Genomic DNA, 25190 nt, shown 5'->3' with positions numbered 1-25190 from the left:
TAAGTACCTCATACTCACCTCCTGTCTCTGCACCAGTTCGCATTTAAGTACCTCATACTCACCTCCTGTCTCTGCACCAGTTCTCATTTAAGTACCTCAACCTCACTGCCTGTCTCTGCACCAGTTCTCATTTAAGTACCTCAACCTCACCTCCTGTCTCTGCACCAGTTCTCATTTAAGTACCTCATCCTCACCTCCTGTCTCTGCACCAGTTCTCATTTAAGTACCTCATACTCACCTCCTGTCTCTGCCCCAGTTCCCATTTAAGTACCTAAACCTCACCTCCTGTCTCTGCACCAGTTCTCATTTAAGTACCTCATACTCACCTCCTGTCTCTGCACCAGTTCGCATTTAAGTACCTCATCCTCACCTCCTGTCTCTGCACCAGTTCTCATTTAAGTACCTCATCCTCACCTCCTGTCTCTGCCCCAGTTCCCATTTAAGTACCTCACCCTCGCCTCCTGTCTCTGCCCCAGTTCCCATTTAAGTACCATAACCTCACCTCCTGTCTCTGCACCAGTTCGCATTTAAGTACCTCATACTCACCTCCTGTCTCTGCACCAGTTCGCATTTAAGTACCTCATACTCACCTCCTCTCTCTGCACCAGTTCTCATTTAAGTACCTCAACCTCACTGCCTGTCTCTGCACCAGTTCTCATTTAAGTACCTCAACCTCACCTCCTGTCTCTGCACCAGTTCTCATTTAAGTACCTCATCCTCACCTCCTGTCTCTGCACCAGTTCTCATTTAAGAACCTCATACTCACCTCCTGTCTCTGCCCCAGTTCCCATTTAAGTACCTAAACCTCACCTCCTGTCTCTGCACCAGTTCTCATTTAAGTACCTCATACTCACCTCCTGTCTCTGCACCAGTTCGCATTTAAGTACCTCATACTCACCTCCTGTCTCTGCACCAGTTCTCATTTAAGTACCTCAACCTCACTGCCTGTCTCTGCACCAGTTCTCATTTAAGTACCTCAACCTCACCTCCTGTCTCTGCACCAGTTCTCATTTAAGTACCTCATCCTCACCTCCTGTCTCTGCACCAGTTCTCATTTAAGTACCTCATACTCACCTCCTGTCTCTGCCCCAGTTCCCACTTAAGTACCTCACCCTCACCTCCTGTCTCTGCACCAGTTCTCATTTTAATACCTCATCCTCACCTCCTGTCTCTGCACCAGTTCTCATTTAAGTACCTCATAATCACCTCCTGTCTTTGCACCTGTTCTCATTTAAGTACCTCATACTCACCTCCTGTCTCTACACCAGTTCGCATTTAAGTACCTCATACTCACCTCCTGTCTCTGCACCAGTTCTCATTTAAGTACCTCAACCTCACTGCCTGTCTCTGCACCAGTTCTCATTTAAGTACCTCAACCTCACCTCCTGTCTCTGCACCAGTTCTCATTTAAGTACCTCATCCTCACCTCCTGTCTCTGCACCAGTTCTCATTTAAGTACCTCATACTCACCTCCTGTCTCTGCACAAGTTCTCATTTAAGTACCTCAACCTCACTGCCTGTCTCTGCACCAGTTCTCATTTAAGTACCTCATACTCACCTCCTGTCTTTGCACCTGTTCTCATTTAAGTACCTCATCCTCACCTCCTGTCTCTGCACCAGTTCTCATTTAAGTACCTCATACTCACCTCCTGTCTCTGCCCCAGTTCCCATTTAAGTACCTCACCCTCACCTCCTGTCTCTGCACCAGTTCTCATTTAAGTACCTCATCCTCACCTCCTGTCTCTGCACCAGTTCTCATTTAAGTACCTCATCCTCACCTCCTGTCTCTGCACCAGTTCTCATTTAAGTACCTCATACTCACCTCCTGTCTCTGCACCAGTTCTCATTTAAGTACCTCATACTCACCTCCTGTCTTTGCACCTGTTCTCATTTAAGTACCTCATCCTCACCTCCTGTCTCTGCACCAGTTCTCATTTAAGTACCCCATTCTCACCTTCTGTCTCTGCACCAGTTCCCATTTAAGAAACTCATCCTCACCTCCTGTCTCTGCACCAGTTCTCATTTAAGTACCTCATACTCACCTCCTGTCTCTGCACCAGTTCTCATTTAAGTACCTTAACCTCACTGCCTGTCTCTGTACCAGTTCTCATTTAAGTACCTCATACTCACCTCCTGTCTCTGCACCAGTTCTCATTTAAGTACCTCATCCTCACCTCCTGTCTCTACACCAGTTCTCATTTAAGTACCTCATCCTCTCCTCCTGTCGCCACACCAGTTCTCATTTAAGTACCTCATACTCACCTCCTGTCTCTGCACCAGTTCTCATTTAAGTACCTCATCCTCTCCTCCTGTCTCCACACCAGTTTTCATTTAAGTACATCATCCTCTCCTCCTGTCTCCACACCAGTTCTCATTTAAGTACCTCATCCTCACCTCCTGTCTCTACACCAGTTCTCATTTAAGTACCTCATCCTCTCCTCCTGTCTCCACACCAGTTCTCATTTAAGTACCTCATACTCACCTCCTGTCTCTGCACCAGTTCTCATTTAAGTACCTCATCCTCTCCTCCTGTCTCTACACCAGTTCTCATTTAAGTACCTCATACTCACCTCCTGTCTCCACACCAGTTCTCATTTAAGTACCCCATACTCACCTCCTGTCTCTGCACTAGTTCTCATTTAAGCACCTCATCCTCTCCTCCTGTCTCTGCACCAGTTCTCATTTAAGTACCTCATCATCTCCTCCTGTATCTACACCAGTTCTCATTTAAGTACCCCATACTCACCTCCTGTCTCTGCACCAGTTCTCATTTAAGTACCTCATCCTCTCCTCCTGTCTCTACACCAGTTCTCATTAAGGTACCTCATCCTCTCCTCCTGTCTCCACACCAGTTCTCATTTAAGTACCCCATACTCACCTCCTGTCTCTGCACCAGTTCTCATTTAAGTACCTCATCCTCTCCTCCTGTCTCTACACCAGTTCTCATTTAAGTACCTCATACTCACCTCCTGTCTCTGCACCAGTTCTCATTTAAGTACCTCATACTCACCTCCTGTCTCTGCACCAGTTCTCATTTAAGTACCTCATCCTCTCCTCCTGTCTCTACACCAGTTCTCATTTAAGTACCTCATACTCACCTCCTGTCTCTGCACCAGTTCTCATTTAAGTACCTCATCCTCACCTCCTGTCTCTGCACCAGTTCTCATTTAAGTACCTCATACTCACCTCCTGTCTCTGCACCAGTTCTCATTTAAGTACCTCATCCTCTCCTCCTGTCTCTACACCAGTTCTCATTTAAGTACCTCATACTCACCTCCTGTCTTTGCACCTGTTCTCATTTAAGTACCTCATCCTCACTGCCTGTCGCTGTACCAGTTCTCATTTAAGTACCCCATACTCACCTTCTGTCTCTGCACCAGTTCCCATTTAAGTACCTCATCCTCACCTCCTGTCTCTGCACCAGTTCTCATTTAAGTACCTCATACTCACCTCCTGTCTCTGCACCAGTTCTCATTTAAGTACCTTAACCTCACTGCCTGTCTCTGTACCAGTTCTCATTTAAGTACCTTAACCTCACTGCCTGTCTCTGTACCAGTTCTCATTTAAGTACCTCATACTCACCTACTGTCTCTGCACCAGTTCTCATTTAAGTACCTCATCCTCACCTCCTGTCTCTACACCAGTTCTCATTTAAGTACCTCATCCTCACCTCCTGTCTCCACACGAGTTCTCATTTAAGTAACTCATCCTCTCCTCCTGTCTCCACACCAGTTCTCATTTAAGTACCTCATCCTCTCCTCCTGTCTCCACACCAGTTCTCATTTAAGTACCTCATACTCACCTCCTGTCTCTGCACCAGTTCTCATTTAAGTACCTCATCCTCTCCTCCTGTCTCTACACCAGTTCTCATTTAAGTACCTCATACTCACCTCCTGTCTCTGCACCAGTTCTCATTTAAGTACCTCATACTCACCTCCTGTCTCTGCACCAGTTCTCATTTAAGTACCTCATCCTCTCTTCCTGTCTCTACACCAGTTCTCATTTAAGTACCTCATACTCACCTCCTGTCTTTGCACCTGTTCTCATTTAAGTACCTCATTCTCACTGCCTGTCGCTGTACCAGTTCTCATTTAAGTACCCCATACTCACCTTCTGTCTCTGCACCAGTTCCCATTTAAGTACCTCATCCTCACCTCCTGTCTCTGCACCAGTTCTCATTTAAGTACCTCATACTCACCTCCTGTCTCTGCACCAGTTCTCATTTAAGTACCTTAACCTCACTGCCTGTCTCTGTACCAGTTCTCAATTAAGTACCTCATACTCACCTACTGTCTCTGCACCAGTTCTCATTTAAGTACCTCATCCTCACCTCCTGTCTCTACACCAGTTCTCATTTAAGTACCTCATCATCTCCTCCTGTATCTACACCAGTTCTCATTTAAGTACCCCATACTCACCTCCTGTCTCTGCACCAGTTCTCATTTAAGTACCTCATCCTCTCCTCCTGTCTCTACACCAGTTCTCATTAAGGTACCTCATCCTCTCCTCCTGTCTCCACACCAGTTCTCATTTAAGTACCCCATACTCACCTCCTGTCTCTGCACCAGTTCTCATTTAAGTACCTCATCCTCTCCTCCTGTCTCTACACCAGTTCTCATTTAAGTACCTCATACTCACCTCCTGTCTCTGCACCAGTTCTCATTTAAGTACCTCATACTCACCTCCTGTCTCTGCACCAGTTCTCATTTAAGTACCTCATCCTCTCCTCCTGTCTCTACACCAGTTCTCATTTAAGTACCTCATACTCACCTCCTGTCTCTGCACCAGTTCTCATTTAAGTACCTCATCCTCACCTCCTGTCTCTGCACCAGTTCTCATTTAAGTACCTCATACTCACCTCCTGTCTCTGCACCAGTTCTCATTTAAGTACCTCATCCTCTCCTCCTGTCTCTACACCAGTTCTCATTTAAGTACCTCATACTCACCTCCTGTCTTTGCACCTGTTCTCATTTAAGTACCTCATCCTCACTGCCTGTCGCTGTACCAGTTCTCATTTAAGTACCCCATACTCACCTTCTGTCTCTGCACCAGTTCCCATTTAAGTACCTCATCCTCACCTCCTGTCTCTACACCAGTTCTCATTAAGGTACCTCATCCTCTCCTCCTGTCTCCACACCAGTTCTCATTTAAGTACCCCATACTCACCTCCTGTCTCTGCACCAGTTCTCATTTAAGTACCTCATCCTCTCCTCCTGTCTCTACACCAGTTCTCATTTAAGTACCTCATACTCACCTCCTGTCTCTGCACCAGTTCTCATTTAAGTACCTCATACTCACCTCCTGTCTCTGCACCAGTTCTCATTTAAGTACCTCATCCTCTCCTCCTGTCTCTACACCAGTTCTCATTTAAGTACCTCATACTCACCTCCTGTCTCTGCACCAGTTCTCATTTAAGTACCTCATCCTCACCTCCTGTCTCTGCACCAGTTCTCATTTAAGTACCTCATACTCACCTCCTGTCTCTGCACCAGTTCTCATTTAAGTACCTCATCCTCTCCTCCTGTCTCTACACCAGTTCTCATTTAAGTACCTCATACTCACCTCCTGTCTTTGCACCTGTTCTCATTTAAGTACCTCATCCTCACTGCCTGTCGCTGTACCAGTTCTCATTTAAGTACCCCATACTCACCTTCTGTCTCTGCACCAGTTCCCATTTAAGTACCTCATCCTCACCTCCTGTCTCTGCACCAGTTCTCATTTAAGTACCTCATACTCACCTCCTGTCTCTGCACCAGTTCTCATTTAAGTACCTTAACCTCACTGCCTGTCTCTGTACCAGTTCTCATTTAAGTACCTTAACCTCACTGCCTGTCTCTGTACCAGTTCTCATTTAAGTACCTCATACTCACCTACTGTCTCTGCACCAGTTCTCATTTAAGTACCTCATCCTCACCTCCTGTCTCTACACCAGTTCTCATTTAAGTACCTCATCCTCACCTCCTGTCTCCACACGAGTTCTCATTTAAGTAACTCATCCTCTCCTCCTGTCTCCACACCAGTTCTCATTTAAGTACCTCATCCTCTCCTCCTGTCTCCACACCAGTTCTCATTTAAGTACCTCATACTCACCTCCTGTCTCTGCACCAGTTCTCATTTAAGTACCTCATCCTCTCCTCCTGTCTCTACACCAGTTCTCATTTAAGTACCTCATACTCACCTCCTGTCTCTGCACCAGTTCTCATTTAAGTACCTCATACTCACCTCCTGTCTCTGCACCAGTTCTCATTTAAGTACCTCATCCTCTCTTCCTGTCTCTACACCAGTTCTCATTTAAGTACCTCATACTCACCTCCTGTCTTTGCACCTGTTCTCATTTAAGTACCTCATTCTCACTGCCTGTCGCTGTACCAGTTCTCATTTAAGTACCCCATACTCACCTTCTGTCTCTGCACCAGTTCCCATTTAAGTACCTCATCCTCACCTCCTGTCTCTGCACCAGTTCTCATTTAAGTACCTCATACTCACCTCCTGTCTCTGCACCAGTTCTCATTTAAGTACCTTAACCTCACTGCCTGTCTCTGTACCAGTTCTCAATTAAGTACCTCATACTCACCTACTGTCTCTGCACCAGTTCTCATTTAAGTACCTCATCCTCACCTCCTGTCTCTACACCAGTTCTCATTTAAGTACCTCATCCTCTCTTCCTGTCTCCACACCAGTTCTCATTTAAGTAACTCATCCTCTCCTCCTGTCTCCACACCAGTTCTCATTTAAGTACCTCATCCTCTCCTCCTGTCTCCACACCAGTTCTCATTTAAGTACCTCATACTCACCTCCTGTCTCTGCACCAGTTCTCATTTAAGTACCTCATCCCTCCTGTGTTTGCACCAGTTCTCATTTAAGTACCTTATCCTCGCCGCTTGTCTCTGCACCCAGTCATTCCTGAACTGCCTCACCCAAACTCAAGCCAAAGATACACAGAGCCAGTCTCTCGACAGACGCTATGTAGGATATTGTTTTTTTTTGTTGTAGCCCCCAAACCCCTTTTTGCCTAGTATTTGATGCACCTTTGACTGAAGTATATTGGGTTCTTGCTAAGCAGGTCCCCAGTACCTGTGTTCTTTCCCTTTAAAATGTTCAATTGTTTCCTCCAAGTGGCAATACCTTTAGCACCCTCTGTAAGTCCCTAGTAAATGGTACTCTGTTACTTAGGCCTGAGGGACTAAAGAGGGCCCCCTAGGGCCACAGCACAAATTGTGCCACCCTTAGGGACCCTTCACCAAGCACATGCAGGAGTGCCATTGCAGGCTGTGTGTCTTGGTGCAGACAAAAGTGAAAACACAAACTGTCACACATTCCTTTGTGCCATGTCCCCTATCACTGCATGTCATATTTCTAAGTCCCCCCTACGGCAGGCTTAGCAGCCCCTGGTCAGGGTGCTGAATAGTACATGTGCAGGAGATCTCCCTCTGTGCTGGTCAGTCTTATTACTGCCGGTGCAAGTGGACACTGGTGAAAACGAGTTCCCAACTACATGATGGGATCACTGAAGGTAGGGATGTTTGGGATCAAACATCTGGTATTGGTGAACCCACACTGATGCCACTGTTGGATTTACCAATACATGATTCCAGAGGGCACATTAAAAGTGCTCCCTGAAAATCTACCAGCCTCGGGTATGCTTGCTGACTGATTTCCACCACATGAGACGCTGTTCTGACCTCGTAGGGTAAAAGCCTCTTCTCTCAGGAGACCCAGATCAAAAGCTTGTCCGTGAAGAGGGTGTAACACCCCCTCCCCCACGATGACCTGCTGATTAGCCCCCTTGGGCTGGTGAGCTTCAAAGAAGCTGCTGCTCTAAAGCTGCACCAAAGTCGACTTGTCCTGCAGCTGTGACTCCAGAAACGTGGGAGGTCGCCAGCCTTCCAACAGGACTCAAGACCTCCTGTGAACAGTGGACCTGTTCTAAAGAAGACTTTGAGGCCTCCATAACCGCCAAAACCCAACACCCAAAGCCACCACTGCACCCGTCCCCTCCAGCCCGAGTTGAAGTGGGCCACAGGTGCCAACCAGGTCCCCCAGTTCTCCAGAGCTCGAGTCCATTGTGGTTTCACCCCTCCTGGACTCTGCATGCTGGCCCCCTCAGCCGCGACTGCCAGAGGAAGTACAAATGTGATGCCTAAGGACCCCCCTGCACCTGTCATCACTGAGCCTTGGAGAAGCAGACCAAAGCTGTCCCCCATCCCTGAGCCTTACAAGGCCTGAGCATAATTGCTGATTCGGGCCGACGGGCTTCCTAGCCAGAGCCTGCAGCCTCTTTTTACAGTGACTGATCCCCATTGAAACGCACTGGCCGACACTGATTTGCACCTGCACCCGGCTGCCCTCGTGCCATTGGTTCTGCCTTGAACCTTGCTCACCCCTCACCTTAACTCCTGGAGACTGGCCTTGTAAGTCGATGTACTGTACCTGTTTGCAGAACTTGTTCTTCCTTCCGTAGGATAACATTGCAGATCTGAGAAATTGCAGTATCCCCTTTTTAAACTGAAAATAATTTATATTTAAAATTTTACATACCTGAATATTTTTTCTCTGATGTCTAAACCTTTATGCAGATATTTGCTATTTTTATAAATTGGTGTGGATCTCCTTGAATCGTGTTGTCATTTATTAATCATTGTGGGTATTTAGCAAATACCTTGCACTCCTCTGTGTTAAGCTTAAGGCTGCTCGCCCACACTACCCCCTAATGGAGCACTTTGGGATTGCATAGCAAGCCCCTGTCCACTCATAAGGGAACCCCAGGACTCTTTTCACAGTGTATCATAATATTGACTAGCCGCTTTCTACAGGTTGGTAAGGGAATTCTGTGGGACACAGGTTGGTTTCAACTTGTCTAAAACCCTTTTATTTCCTGGAAACTACTTACATGTTATGTTCAGAAAGAGGAATTAGCAGTCAGAACTTGTCCTTTAGTTTTTGAGCGTATTGAACCATGGGATGGCGCTTCAAATTAGGGTAGCGCATGTGGTCTTTAGTAAGACCCAGAGTGCCCAGGCTGAGCCCTTCGGTCGCAGCCTTGAGAGTTAGACAGGCAATGGGTTAAAGGAGCTGGTCATACTCTCTCATGCTCCCTTCCATCCTCTTTTCTTCATCTTTATAGTTAGAGTTTTCTTTCTCACACTCTCACTTCCTCTCTGTCATTCTCTCCGACGCAAACTTGCTCTCACTTTTTCTCATGACCATTCTCTCTTCTTTCTTCTTATACCTCTGCCATTTCTCAGTCATTCTGTTTCTTGCTCTCTTTCACTCCCCTTTATTGCTCTTGTCTTTGGGGTTATTTCTGACCCAGATGCCTTTTCCTCATGTGTTTAGGGTGTAATACCCTACAGATCCATCCTACACTGGCCCTGGAGGGTGTTGTTTGCATTGTAGACACATTTCCCGGCTTCTTATTTCACTTCCTAGTATGTGTTGTTACAAAGTGCTGTTTGAGGGGGTGAGCATTTGTTTTGACGTACTCGCATGCAAGTGTTTCATGTGTCCTATGTCAGCTGGGGTCACTTTCTGAATATCTCTAACTTTCCTTTTCTTTGCTACAGTCTTCGATCAGTTGGACGTGGTTTCCTACGAAGAAGTGGTCCCCCTGCCTGCATTCCAGAGGAAGACCCTGGTACTAATAGGTGAGGCCCCCTCAACGCCAAGAGCAGAATCAGCGTCAGATCTGAGATCTTCTCATGAGGAATCTCACCCCAACCATCACAGGACCCGATTCTCACCTTGCACCTAGCCTTGGGAATCTCACCCCACCATCACAGGACCCTGATTCTTGCCTTCCATCTAGCGTTAGGAACCTCGTCCCCACCATTGCAGCTCTTCGATTCTCACCTTACGTCCAGCCTTGATGTAGAGATGTTGACTCCGTAAACCTAACTCACAGAGCCCTTCTGTTTTCACAGGTGCAAGCGGCGTTGGCCGGAGCCACATCAAGAGTACACTTCTCAGCAAGTACTCAGACAAGTTTTCCTACCCAGCACCACGTAAGTACTCGCTCCCTCCGACACAGTGAATGGTTTTCGCTCCAGCTCACTTTTTTATGTTCTCCCTCCTTGGAGTAAGTGGTAAGCGGTCCTGTTGTATTCAGGGTCTTCAAGCCTGATTTCACCAGTTCCTTAACTTGGATTGCTTCCATTTGAACCTTACAATATTGAGAGCTCCCCTGAAGGCTATTAATGACTATTAGAATATTGGAATGTTGGGAGCTCCATTGAAAATAATGGAGTGCTCCGGGCTTATAACGGCTGGTGTAAGCCTGGAGCTCCAACATTCCAATGTTTCTTTGTTCACAGCTCTGGCTGTGAACAAAAGCTTCAGGGAGCCTGAGGGGATTTCAATCCCCTCACGCTCCCATAAGGCTTTGTTTTTTTTTGTTAGAACATTCTGCCCTCTAGTGGCAGAATGTTCTAATAGCCTTATAGCCCTTCGTAGCTGGGCTATACCGGCTATTAAAGTCCCTCTCCCTTGTTAAAGGCCCTCACTTTTGGCTTGGGCCTTTATCGTTGGAGAGGGCCTTTAATAGCCGGTATAGCCCTGTACGGTGGGCTATAAGGCTATAGTATAGACTTCCTTATTCAACATTCAATGTTTGCCTTTCTGTTTCTCCATTTTTGATTTAGAACATTCTACCCCAGTGTGTGTAATATTCATCAGACTCTGGGTAGTCAGTTAAGGGACTGTAGGAAACCTGATCTTTCATCATTTCATCAATATATTAGACATGCAATGGGATCAGTTTAGGAAAATACATCCAGTCAGATATTTTCGAATGATCGCTTTTCACGGTGGACAGGCACTTTCTTTTAAGGAAGCAAACACAAGGAGATGATGGAAGGAGTGCTGAAACTTTTCAGACACTCAACCCTAGTTACAGATCTGGGTTGAATACATCATCGTTCTTTAGCTCACTTCGCCACCTCAGTTCAGACCCAGCCATTTGCAAATCAGTCTTCAACCTGTGCCTCATGGGAACAGTCCAAAGCCAAGCCAGGACTTCCCTGGATCAGAAACAAGCATCCTGGGACCAATTTCAGGTTAACACCCCTCATCAGCCAGGCTAGCTTGAATCCAGTGGCAAAGTGAGCAAGGGACCCATGTCTTGGCATATCCCTGCCAACTTAGGGCAAGCAAAGCAAACACAAGGAGATGTTGGACTGAGAGCAGAAACTTTTCAGACACTCACCCCCAGTCACAGGTCTGTGTAGAATCCATCATTGTTCTTTAGTTCACTTCACCACCCCAGGACTATTCTCATGAGGTACAGGGTCAAGACTGATTTGCACATGGCTGTGACTGAACTGGGGTGGCAAAGTGAGCTAAAGAAGGACGATGGATTCAACCCAGAGCTGTGACTGGGGGTGAGTGTCTGAAATGTTTCAGTGCTCCATCCATCATCTCCTTGTGTTTGCCCACTTTCTTTTAGTAGCCTGCATCTCAGAATTATTCTATTGTGTACCCTCTGCCTACGAATAATCCCTTTCACATCTTGAAATAATTATATTATGCATATATGATCTTAAAATGTTACATTTGCTTACCCAGCACCTTACACTTTTCTCTCTCTCTCTCTCTCTGTCTGTTGGAATAATTGTTTTTGGATGCTCTTTGCTTTAGAGTATTATTTTTGTGTAGTATATTTAAATCAGTTCCTTGCATGGCTTTGAATTCTTACCCTGCATGTCACTGTTCTTGTTTCACTGCTTGGTATTTTCCTTGATGCTATGTACCTGAGATCACCAACCATCAGTTGTGGGCGCCAACCCTCACCTAATGGGAGAAGTTTCGGACTTCAGAATAATTTCTCCTGACTGGTCACTGTTTCATTCTCATCAAGCGCTCTGAAGTCACCGCAAGTTAGCAGCGGTCTACAAAACACCCAAATATGTAAATTAACTACACCATTTACTGTAACTTTAGAATAATTTTTACCTGTGCCTGTGGTCCCCTTGTATAATTCCTTTGCATCTCTGTGTCTTGGAAAGGGAAGCGCGCAGAACGGATAAACATGACCTTGCCAGGTGAACTGAAGTTCATCCGGACAATCTCTGGTCATCGGAATTTTGAAATAGGTGTTCAGATCTAATTTCACTAACCAATCTTTGCTTAACAGCATATCCTTCAAAAAATGGATCCCTTCCACCTTGAAATGTCTGCATGTTAGGAACCTGTTCAGGCATCTCAAATTTATCACAGGTCTCCTCCTCTTGTCTTCTCTACAATGACAAAAAATTACTCAGAAAACGTTGCTCTCTAAAGGTACCTGAAGGATTGCTTCCTTCAATTTTAAGGTTTTCACCTCCTCTTCTACAACCTGCTGTTCTGGAGTAGTGTGCTACTCTAAGAAAAGCACTTTAAGACCTAATCAGGGGTGGCAAGCACTATATAAATGCAAACCCTTCCCTCTTCTATACCTCCACTATCCTTTTCAATCCAATAGCAGACTAACGTCCACCGCTCAAATTAATTTTTATATTTCACTATACTAATTCACCACAAATCCTTTTTGGTTCCAGAGTAGCATGCAACTCTCCAAAAAAGCGCTTTGACGTCTCGTCAGGGGTAATAAACGCTATACAAATGCCATTACAATTACAATCGGGGGGGGGACATTTGCCCTCCTAAGGGGTCTTTAATGGTAACTTTGGAGGTAGAGGGGGAATCCGACTCCATAAAGAAGACGTTCTCAACGTTCTCATCAAGGTCTTCTTGATCTAGGTCCAGAACATACTCATATTTGGGGTTCCTATTAAGAGGTTCTTCCTCTCCGACATCAGAAATCTGAATGCCACTTAGGGCACCTGAGACCACTGTGCCGCATCCGACAACCTTCATTTTTTTTGTTGCGCAGGACACCCAGACTCTGTGAGGTGATTAGACCTCTTATCTTTGTGAGGTGGTTAAACCTCCCAATCTCATCTAGGTGCTTGGACCGCCTATCTTTTTAGAAGGCGTTGCCCCATTTTTGGATATGCTCGCTCTTTCTTTTGCTCTTACCTCCTTTAGCGACCTGAGGCAAGTGTTCACCCGAGGAGGACCCGTGCTCCTCTGCACTCTGAATACCTCTTAATGCCGTGACCTGCTCAAGGGTCTCTCTCAAACAAAGGCGCTTTTCACTTTGAATTACTCTTCTAACCATGTCTTCGTTAAGCTTCCCCTGTGGGCTCTCAAGGATCTCTCCCTCCTGATCAAAATAATATATATATATATATATATATATATATATATATATATATATATATATATATATATATATATATATATATATATATATATATATATATATATATATATATATATATATTTTTCAGCAAAACTGTCTCAATAAAGAAACACGCCGCACACTGCTCCGTTTATCAAGTTTTTTGGTTTATTTTCTGTGGGTTTCCCACCACCTACGCGTTTCGGACATAAAACTGTCCCTGGTCACGGTACAAACATTGGTCCTTCATTGCTTTCTAGTATTTATACCTGTGGTCACCACTTGGCAATTAGGGTGCATTGTGGGCCCAGTAGTTTAGAGGAATAAAGTGACTCCAAACTGTGCGCTGTTTCATGCCAGTTCCAAGCAGTTCAACGACACGATTTATTCGCTTTTAACTGAATGTGGTGTATGCCAATGCGCGCACTTTAGTCGAGTGGACATTATAAATGTGGTATAAATGACTCACATTGTTGGCGCATTTATGTACAACCACTAGAACGATTATAGGACTGAGTGTCCAAGGCAAAGTGTCATGGCTGAGTGCCTGCGAGTCGCATCGTGTCGGTTCTTGCTTGGATCAACAGCATTCACAGAGCACAGAAATTTAAAAAAAAAAAAAAGGAAAATTACATTATACTTATCAAACGTCACAAACATTAAATTCATGTGGTTCGTTCATCATTGTGTCAAACAAATAACTGCTGATGTCTGATTTCTTGCTCAGCAGTAGATAAGGATTCTGAAATTTACATTGTTATTCTGGTTCTGGAATTATAAGTGTACATAAAGTTCCTCATCGGCGTTGAGACCCCAAGGGTTCCTGGTTCTGAATCTTATTATCAATTTGGATTCCAACCTCCTCAGAGCAATAATTCGATCACCCCCTCTTTCATTTTCACCAATTACTGCTATTCCTGAATACTTCATGTCCTTCCAAGTTTTCCCAGGATGTGAGTTCAGATGTTTAGCTGTTGCATAGGTTGGATCATTGTTTTGAATTGCCCTTGTATGTTCAAGAATTCGTTTCTTGAGTGGACAGATTGTTGAGCCGATGTACTTTTTCCCGCAGAAGCACTGTATTTGATATACAACAAATTGTGACTCACATGTTATTTTGTCTTTTATAACAAATGTTCTTCCCCTGGGATCAGTTATTGATTTTAGATTTTTCCCAATCTTACATGCTTTGCACGTCATGCACTTGCTGAATCCCAGTTGTCCTTTTTCAAGCCAGTTTTTACTTTTAGTTCTTGTGAAGTGGCTGTTTACCAGTGTGTCGCGGATTGATGGAGCTTTGCGATAAGTTACCAGAGGTCTGTCACCAATTAAACTGCCTATTTCACTGTCCTTTTTGAGAACATTCCAGTATTTTGACAGAATTTGGCGGATTTTATAGCTTTCCTTGGAGTATGTTATTATTAGTCTTGGTTGTTCTTCCTCCATGCGATCTAGGGCACAATCGATTAACTATCGGGCATGCCCATACAGGGCACAATAAGTATAAATGCTTGCTGCAACACAAATAAAGAAGGTGAAATTGATCACTGCGTGGGTGTCCCTAACTGCGAGCAGTTCTGTTTGAATATTAAGTGGCCGCGCTCAGGTCACGGGGACAACTCCACCGCTTCTGCGGATCCATGCGCTCCAAGTGAAAGGGGCGCGAGAGATGGAGCAGTGTACCTGTTTGTGAAGCGCAAGGAAAGTAGGTGATCGAGCTACGCTGATGCAGTGCCCCGATGGAAGTGTAAGGGAGGGAAGAAGGCAAAGCGGCATCCACTATGGAAAGAATATTGTCCTGGACTACTGATCCCAGGATACACAGCGAACTCACCAGCCCCTAAGGGGGCGGAACTGAGACTTTAAGAACACTCGCAGCACTTTGAACGCTTTCCCTGGATTATTCCCCCAGAATGCCATGCCACTTATGAATGACTCTCCGAAACGCGTATGGCGCATATGGCACACGATTGCACTGTCCTGAGGCGTTTCCCGAGACTTGCTGCAACACAAATAAAGAAGGTGAAATTGATCACTGCGTGGGTGTCCCTAACTGCGAGCAGTTCTGTTTGAATATATATATATATATATATATTGTTGCAACACGTCCGTGAATAAACAAAAGTAGACGGCATTTCAAGTATGTGTTTTTAAGATTGATTTATTGGCAGACCCCCTGCTCTCTCAACAGACGCGTTTCGCCTCTCGGCTTCGTCAGTGTCAACCAGTGTGTTGTGAAAGACACCATTATATCTCCACCCTCCCCTAGACATTTATTGAAAGAGCACTTTTCGCTCCAGAACATGCTGGCAGCCATCTTACAGTGGGTTAATTTCATAAAATGTACAAAACATAGTTTCTGGGATACAGTGGTGTTAAAAAAGTGCTTGTGCAAATTAAAAACAACTTGATTTTGCATCACTGTTAATTACAATTCAAATTTCATAATGGCGCAAACTATTAACAACATAATCAGGGAAATAAAATTTGCAAAGTTATGCATGTCTACACAGAACCAATTTCATTCAGGTATTTCCTATTTTCCCGTCGAATGTACGTTACATTTAAAAGGAACATACCGATATGGCCCTTAATGTGCAATCTCTATCCCTGTGTGTTGTATGCGTATATTTATACTTATTGTGCCCTGTATGGGCATGCCCGATAGTTAATCGATTGTGCCCTAGATCGGCCTTTCTGTCAGTAAAGCTGGTAATTCTTTCTCGATAGAGAGAGAGGGGGAAAGAGATAGTGCGTGTACAGCTATAAGTACTATATTGATACTTTAGGATTTGTTCTTGTGTTACTGTTGAATATAGCCGCTGTGATCTATGCTGCATATCGATAATCTACTCTATTAATCATCTGCTATTCTAGGTGGACCCATAGTTCTTCATCATTTTTTAGCCCTATCGGTTGCATGCTCTGAAGATTGATTATGTATTTTGATTCTAGCACCCGTAGTGCTTTTACCCTGTCCCCACCTTGTTCCTTCCTGTCTAACTGATCTAGGCAGAAGAATGTTAGGAGGTCTCGATTGCTGTTGTCGTGGGTTTCAAAGTGGCGTGCCACCGGGTAGTTCTTGTCTTTGTTTGTTATGACACGCATGTGCTCCAAGATATGTTATTTTGCCGGATTTATAGTGCTTCCAATGTATCTTTTTGAGCAAGGGCATTCCAAACAGTAGATGACAAAATCTGAATTACAATTTAGAAATTTTCTAATTTCTCTGATGCGTCGTGAGTCCTTGGGTCTTCCCTCATATTTGGTTCTCTTCTTACTGTGTTTGCATGCTTTGCAGTGCATGCAAGGAAAGAAACCTTGTATGGATTTCATCTTAGATGTTTTGGGCTGATCCTCAAAATGACTCATTGTCAGATGATCACTGAGTGACTGACACCGTCTATAGGTAATAGATGGTTTGGGGGTAAGATATTTTTCAAGATTGAATCTGTCTTCAAGATGTGCCAGTTTCTATTAAAAATCTGGACAAGCTCACTAGATCTCATGTTAAAACCTGTAATCATCCGTATCGGACCCTCCACTTCGATTTCCTTATTTGGGTTCTTCAGAAGGTCCTTCCTGACAATAGCATCTACTCTGTTTGATGTACTGGTTAGTAGTGCTTTCAAGTAACCTCTAGCCTAAAACCTAGTGACTGCAGCATCTCGGGCCTGTAGAAAGTCCTTACGGTCCGAGCAGTTTCTTTTCAGGCGGAGCAATTCTCCAAATGGGATATTCCGTATCATGCATTTAGGATGGTGACTAGCCGCATGTAATACGGTATTGCCCGCTGTGGGTTTTCTATAGAGTTTTGTATGTAAGACGTCTCCTGCTACAAATACCTCAAGGTCAAGATAGTGTACGGATGTGTTACTGATAATACTTGTAAATCTCAAATTCAGGTCATTTTCGTTCAGGGCGGACACATACTCCTCAGCCGAGGCTCTGTCGCCGCGCCAGACGACAAAGAGATCGTCTATGTATCTCGCCCAGATCATGATATGATCCAGCCATTTCTCGTTAGTTCCCCCCCAGGCCACGTGCTTCTCCCACCAGCCCGCGAACAAGTTCGCATAACTGGGGGCGAAGCACGTGCCCATTGCAGTCCCTCTGGTTTGTCGATACAATGTACCTGAAAATAGAAAGATGTTGTTATGAAGGTAGAACTCAGTCATTTTGAGCAACATGCGGTTATGTTGGTGATATTTCAAATCTTTCTTTCCAAGGAACCATCGCACAGCGGAGGTCCCATCATCATGCCCAATGCAAGTATATAAATTGGCGACATCAAGGGTGATCAATATCATATTGGCCTCCCATTTGGTGCTGTCAATTTGTCTGAGGAAGTCCTGAGTATCCCTCACGTAGGAGGGCAAGTCTTTTACAAAAGGAGCCAAGTATCCATCAATGAATCTGGAAGTATTTTCTAGGAGACTACCAATCGAAGAGACGATTGGTCGTCCCGGAGGAATCCTAAGATCTTTTTGTACCTTCGGGAGGTTGTAGAAGGTGGGAATTATTGGGTTCTCACAGTTCAAATAGTCAAATTCGTATTTATTTAACATACCATCGTCCCTCCACCCTTCCAATAGAGTATGATACTCCAAAGTACATTTTACATAGTCTCTTTTGTTGATAACCTCATAGCAGTTCTTGTCCTGCAATTGTCTCATGGCTTCCTGTTTGTATTTATGTTTGCTGAAAATCACAATATTCCCTCCCTTGTCTGAGGGTTTTATTTCAATGGTGGTATCTGATTTCAGAGATTGAATTTTTTACCATTCATTCCTGGAGATATTTGAGGTTTTTTTGGTCAATTCCGTTGTTGTTGTGGCCATTTTTTGGAGATCTTGGAGAATTGCCTCATTGAACACGTCTATAGCATCATGTGTGACGTGCGGGAGGACTCAAGACTTCTTTTTAAGGTTACTCGAATCTCTCACTTGATGTATAAAAAAAAATATATATATATATAAATAAACCAATTTTACCAAATACGAACTCCCAGGAACAGTCTGTGTATTTAACAGGCAATAAATCTATATATATGTTCGAGGCATATGAGCTGTAGATCATATGCTTTTGCATAGTTTGCCTTCTAGTGTTGGGTACAGATGTTTGCACTTTGTTTTTCTTCGAAGAAGTCTTTCCAGTCACAAGGTAGGTGACTCCTCCTTTCGGTGATAGAGCACATGGGCATTGACGCCATTGTTAGATTGTTTTTTTCTGCCATCGGGTTCGGATGTGAATTGTTGTGCTCCGGTTCGACACGTTACTTTGGGCCCCCTTCAAAACCAATTTAGCCAAATAAGAACTCACAGGAACAGTCTCTGTATTTAGCAGGCAATAAATCTATATATATATATATATATATTTGGTCCAAGGATAAAGTTAATATTGCCACTCTAGCACCAGTAGTAAAATAAGGGCTCTTCAGATGCCAAACTCTGTCGATGGTCTGTAACGCACGCAGATGAACTGCACAGCTGATCGTTACAAAGGGGACACTGTAACTATCAATGTGATGCGTTACAGTTTCCCCTGGCGGCAAACTAGACCGTACTGGTCGACGCCCAAACCAAGATGGCATTGCACATCGTGCTAGGGGCCATTGCCGGGTGAAATCCTCTGAAGGCCGTCGCTCCAATGCAGCCTACCGTGGCTGCTCTAGCCCTGTGCTGATCAGGTTGGGTGCTGCTGGGATCACAGCAGCCAGCCCCTGCAGCCTGTGTTTTCTGCCACTGAGGTGGGATCGTGGCAGCTGGTCCATGCTGCCGGTCTCTAAACACCAAGGTGCCGAAACACTAGCGAGCAGAGCACTGCACCACTGGGAGTAAAGGTACGCAGCGCTTCTGATTATAAACAGGGCTTGCCTAATTATTAATGTTCTAAACAGAAAAACCACATCAAGAAAACAGTCAATATTATTAACTAATGTTGGTTACTTATCTGCGAGGTACAGAATTTAAAAGAGGCAGAATACTCATTAGGTGGACTTCTAATGTGTGTTGGCTGTTCTATTCTGGAATTTTGTTGTTGCTAAGTAAATTACTTTCAAGTGCTGCGTAGAGTGACATTAAAGGATTAATGCGTAATGGTAGCTTCCGGTCTTGTAATGAAATTCAGAAGCAATGAATTTAGAGATTGTTTCTCAAGTGAGGGGGTCGTGTTGAGCTCGATGATTGCAAAGAATGTCCATGGTGCCATGTTACCCATGTATGGTCGGTGTGTGAAGAAGTGCGTACAGAAGCCGGGGCCTAAAGAAAGGCAGTAGCAGGGTAGACACGGGAGGAGGCTTTTTCAGTAGGTGACACTGTTGCACAATGGAGGCTTGATGTAGGGAGGGTGGGGTCAGCCAGGCATAGAGGTGGGCTAGCTGGATATGGGGGGGGGGGGAGTGGACAATCGTGAAGAGGTTTCCACAGCCTGCCACAGCACCAGAATGCTGGCTCTTTGGTTGTGATGATGCTCCACTGCACACCACTGCTGGGGATCTGTATGCGGTTGGCGGCCCAGCCTGCCTCCGCTACCTTGGTTAGCTTCTTTGGTTGTGATGGCTGTCCGCTCTACTGCTGGGGATTGTATGCGGTTGGAGACCCTGCCTCCTCTACCTTGGTTTGATCACTTTGGTTGTGGTGGCCATCCGTTACACACCCCTCCTGGGGAGCTGGACCCAGTTGGAGGCCCAGCTTACCTCTGCTACCTTGGTTTGATGTCTTTGGTTGTGATGGTTGTCCGCTGCACACCACTGCTGGAGAGATGTATGCTGTTGGAGGCCCAGCCGGCCTCTCCTATCATAGTTGGTTTCTTTGGTTGCGATGGTCGCCCGCTGCACACTACTGCTGGGGAGCTAGACACAGTTGGAGGCCCAGCTTGCCTCTGCTACCATGGTTTGGTTTCCTCTGTTGTGATGATAGTCTGTGCTTGGTCTGTTTCAGATACCACCCGCCCCCAGAAGAAGAGCGAGGAGAACGGCAAGGACTATCACTTCATCTCCAATGAGGAGATGACCAAGGGCATCTCCACCAACGAGTTTCTAGAGTACGGCAGCCACCAGGGGTACATGTTCGGCACCAAGTTTGAGACGGTCCATCAGATCCACCAACAGGGAAAGATCGCCCTTCTCGACATAGAGCCTCAGGTGCGTAGGGCATGTACCTGTCCTTACTGCCTGTCTGTTCCTACATCTGCCTCTGCAACCTCCAGCTCTGAGCATGCCCTAATCCTACCTGCTGTATCTTCTAACCAATGTGACTCTGCTACCTACAGCCATGAACATACGTTCAGTCTAACCGCTCTCTCTTTCACCCATCTGTCTCTCCAATCTCCAGCTGTGAGCATACCACCAGTCTACATGCTGTCTTTTCGACCCATGTGTCTTTCCAACCTCCTGGTGCGAGCATACCTCCAGTCTGCATGCTGTCTCTTCCACCCATCTGTCTCTCCAACCTCCAGCTGTGAGCATACCTCCAGTCTACATTCTGTCTTTTCCGCCCATCTATCTCTCCAACCTCCAGCTGTGTGAATATATCTCCAGTCTACATTCTGTCTCTTCCGCCCATCTGTCTCTCCAGCCTCCAGCTGTGAACATGCCTCCAATCTACATGCTGTCTCTTACATCCATCTGTCTCTCCAGCTGTGAACATACCTCCTGTCTGCATGCTGTCTCTTCCACCCATTTGTCTCTCCAACCTCCAGCTATGAGTATACCTCCAGTCTGCATGCTAAGGGTGGAGGTTGGTACTGACACCAGTCATGCTGCAGGGCCAGTAGGAGTGGAGGTTTATACTGACACCTCACAAATTTTCTTCTCCATGTCCACAGACACTGAAGATTGTCCGAACAGCAGAGCTTTCCCCCTTCATCGTCTTCATCGCTCCTACAGAAAAAGCGGATCAGGTGAGGCTCTAACTCTGAACTGGATTCAGTATCTGGAGTGTGTCTGACAGTGAAAGTGGATGAGAGGAGTGTGCAGTTATCAGCGATAGGGTGGGCTGCAGTGAGAGGAGGGAGCAGGCATGGGGGATAGGGTGGCCTGCAGTGTGCACCGGCTCTCTGAAGAGAGACCCTTGAAAACAAGGGTCCCCGGGGTCCAGTCCTCTGCTCCAGGCTGGGGGTCAGTAGGCGGTTTCAGCGCTCAGCCATGCTCGCCTCCAGACTGCAGGTCAGTAGGAGGTCAGTAGGCGGTTCCAGCACTCAGCTCCATGCTGAAGGTCAGTAGGAGGTCAGTAGGCGGTTCCAGCACTCAGCTCCAGACTGAAGATCAATAGAAGGTCAGTAGGCCATTCCAATGCTCAGCTCCAGGCTGAAGGTCAGCAGGAGTTCAGTAGGCGGTTCCAGCACTCGGCTCCAGGCTGAAGGTCAGCAGGAGTTCAGTAGGCGGTTCCAGCGCTCAGCACCAGGCTGATGGTCAGCAGGAGTTCAGTAGGCGGTTCCAGCACTCAGCTCCATGCTGAAGGTCAGTAGGAGGTCAGTAGGCGGTTCCAGCACTCAGCTCCATGCTGAAGGTCAGTAGGAGGTCAGTAGGCGGTTCCAGCACTCAGCTCCAGACTGAAGATCAATAGAAGGTCAGTAGGCCATTCCAATGCTCAGCTCCAGGCTGAAGGTCAGCAGGAGTTCAGTAGGCGGTTCCAGCGCTCAGCTCCGGGCTGATGGTCAGCAGGAGTTCAGTAGGCGGTTCCAGCACTCAGCTCCAGGCTGAAGGTCAGTAGGAGGTCAATGGGCGTTTCCAGCACTCAGCTCCAGGCTGAAGGTCAGTAGGAGGTGTGAGAAGTTGGCCTGATATGTAGTGCTCACTATTCTAGTGATCACTGTGTATCATTCCAAACGACCCTTATTGATGATTGGTTGTAAGTCAACCATAGACCAGCTATCCTAGTAGCGTGGACAAGAGCATTCTTTAGGCTAGACTCTAGAGGGCGTGTTAAGCCAGCTGTTATACCATCACATATACCCCTTGAACACCAAGTGAAAGGACACCACACAAGTGTTATGAAAATAAACAGTGTATTTATTTAGATCACAACAGCCCTGTACTCTTTATGAGGACAGGGTACTAAGCACACAACAAAACTCTTACGAAAATACTTTAAGTTGCACAATTTACAAAAAATGCCAGAGGGGCACGAAAAACCATATACTCTAAAAGTGGAATGCGAAATTACTAGCAGGTAAGTCCTAATCTCATAGGGTTTGGAATCGCTAGGACTGGACTACTGAACCTTCAGATTACTAGCAGGAGGCCTAGGGGACTCGGGCGCAGAGTGTGCACTCTCACGCGGGATGCGGGACAAAGTCTATGGACGCTAGAATTTACAAAGTTAGTGTTCTCGGGCGAACCCGACTAGTTAGGCTGAAAACGAAAAAGGATCTGGACCCTTGGATAGTGAGGCTATGCTGGGGCACCGAAATGCCGAAGTTACCTAGCCCAGGGACTGCGGCTGCATAGGTCTGGAAAGACGTTGGGAATCCTCGTTACAGTCTATGGAGCCTGAAAGAAGAAGTTGCTGGCAGGCGACCAGTGAAGAAGTTCGAAGTGATCCAAGCCTGGATCGAAGATGGAAGACACCTGTAAGCAGAGGGGACCAAGTTCTGAATCACTAGCCAGTGATTAGATGGGCACCAGGATGGCACCGGATGGAGTCACCTCGACCAGGTGAGTGGGCGACGCTGGGCTCTGCAGTCTCACGGACCAGGAGGCGTTGTCGGCGACCAGGATGGAGGTGCGAGCTGTCCCACAATGGTTGCTGCTGTCGACGTTGCTGGACCCAGGATTGGGGCAACAAGTCTTGGCAAATTCAAGCCCACGCGGTGGACCCAAAATGGCGTCTGGAGTGGACCAGGAGGGTCCGGGGTGCTCCTCTTTTGGAAGGGAGCAAGGGCCAGTCTGGAGCAACCAGACCAGCAGTGTTGTTGTCGTCGGTCGTCGTCGGGAAGGCCACAAGCCAGCGGGCTAGTAGCCAGACAACGCGGTGAGCAGCAAAAAGCAGAAGGGCCCCACGCAGATCTGGTGGATGCTGGAGGGCTGAACTTCGGTGCTGGAGCTGCTCAGGGTTGGGGCTTCTCGGACCCCAAAGCACTTACACGAGGATCCCTCGGCGGTCGTGCTGGGCAAGAGTCGTGCAGTCTTGAAGATGGCCGGTCCCTCGAGGTCTCGTCGCACCCACGGATCTCAGCTGAGCTGTAGACGTAGGTAGAGGTCAGAGGTGCCAGGGAAGCTGGGTCTCGTCGTGCTGGTCAGTCGGATTCCGGAGGAAGGACGTGCAGCAAACCGCAGTGTTCTTGGATGGTGCCTGCGGGAGCAGGGTGACTACTCCTTAGTCACAAGGGAGAAATCTTGAGAAGAAGTCGAGAGTTCCTTTCGTAGAAAGTAGTTTCGGGATTCAAAGATGATCTAATTTGGAAGGGGGCTCGCTCCTATCTTAATACTAGGAAAAGGGGCTGGCACGCGACTAGGTCCTGCCCATGGGTGGGACCAGGAAGGGGGGTGGTTACACCCCTCTCCCATGCCGGACTTTCCCCAGCTCAAGGGCTGGTGTGCCCCTGGAACTGGTTCTAGCCGGCAGATGCATAGTGAGCACCGGGGTGCCACTTGCAGTCACCTTCCTCTAAAGCCCTGCCTACCCAGGATACACAAAACCCTGTCTGAGATGGTGCTAGCACCGCCCCTGACAGGAAACCCTTTGTCCAAGCTCCCCTCGCTGGAAGGACTCCAAGCTGCAGGGGGTCAGACTTGTGTCTGTCGTGGCAGCATCCATTTTGTGATGCTGAGGCTTGAGTTAACTTTAACCGGTGTTCACAGTTAAACATACATGTCGTGTCCCTCTAGAAGGGTGGAATGCTAACCCCGTCGCCAGAATTGGCGAGGGGTTAGTATTCCAATTCGTATGACACCTTACTCGACATGTTTTGATAAAGCGATACCAGAGTTAGCATATAACCGCGAGGATTATAATGCACTTAAGAGTATATGGTATGCGTTATCATGGAACAGCTATTAGGACTTGGTTCCGCAAGCTGCAAACGGGCTCAGCTCATGCCAGAGCACCATCTCACACGATTCCAAGCACTCTGCCTTCAGGATTGTCAAGGCCTGCCATAGGAGTGACTGATAGGAATCTGTGTGTCCATTTTAAGGTTAGATATAGGTATACTATATCTAAAGCAAAGGGTGATTACACCACCTTGCCCCAGCTGTCGTGCAGCCAGTTGTGTCAGATTTAGATGGCCAGCCAGGGGTGGCATAATACATGCTGCAGCCCCTGGTAGGCCCTGGGTACACCTATGCCCTGAGTTACAGGGTCTGATAAGGTGGCCCAGTACCAATTGGTAAATGCACCTAAGGTACATGTGTCAATTTAGTGAGAGAACAGCAAGGCTGTGGGTCTGATTAGCAGGCCCACAGCCAGAGAAGTCGTAAACCAGTGAAGCAAAAAGCAAAAATCTGGGGTGATCATAGGATTGCAGACCCTACTCTCCTACAGGAGGTCAGTAGGCACTTCCAGCACTCAGCTCCAGGCTGAAGGTCAGTAGGAGGTCAATAGGCTTTATCAGCTCTCAGCTCCAGGCTGAGGGTTAGTAGGAGGTCAGTATGCAGTTCCAGCGCACATCTCCAGCCTGAAAGTTAGAAGAAGGTCAGTAGGTTGTTCCAGCGCTCAGCTCCAGCCTGAAGGTCTGTAGGCTGTTCCAGCGCTCAGCTCCAAGCTGAAGGTTAGTATTTATATATTTTATTTTATTTTGAAAGTTTTATATAGCGCCAACCAGACTCTTGCGAGTATCAGAGCGCTTTACATGGCAAGTAGAAATATATACAGAATATATTACGATATAGTGAATCACGCAATAAGGAAGTGCTAGATAAGTCTAGAACAAGAAAGGCAGTGCGGTGCTATTGCAAAATGGTAAAGATAAACATAAGGATGCATATAAGCGCAGAAAAGCAAGTAATACATTACAGTGAATAGATAAAGAG

General features: G+C 46.4%; 1 protein-coding gene across 3 annotated transcripts in view; it reads left to right on the top strand.

Annotated features, from left to right (window-relative positions):
• Nucleotides 1-25190, top strand: part of MPP1 (MAGUK p55 scaffold protein 1) — a 170633-nt gene that overhangs the window by 111394 nt on the left and 34049 nt on the right. For all 3 annotated transcript variants that reach the window (XM_086942234.1, XM_086942236.1, XM_086942235.1), the window contains exons 8-11: nucleotides 9564-9644; nucleotides 9921-10001; nucleotides 20158-20360; nucleotides 21044-21118. In XM_086942234.1, the coding sequence (XP_086798360.1) occupies nucleotides 9564-9644; nucleotides 9921-10001; nucleotides 20158-20360; nucleotides 21044-21118 (440 nt within the window). The remainder of the gene's footprint in view (nucleotides 1-9563; nucleotides 9645-9920; nucleotides 10002-20157; nucleotides 20361-21043; nucleotides 21119-25190) is intronic.

Source organism: Lissotriton vulgaris, chromosome 10 (assembly GCF_964263255.1).
Source record: "Lissotriton vulgaris chromosome 10, aLisVul1.2, whole genome shotgun sequence".
NCBI lineage: Eukaryota > Metazoa > Chordata > Amphibia > Caudata > Salamandridae > Lissotriton > Lissotriton vulgaris.
This window is presented reverse-complemented; position numbering and strand designations above follow the sequence as displayed.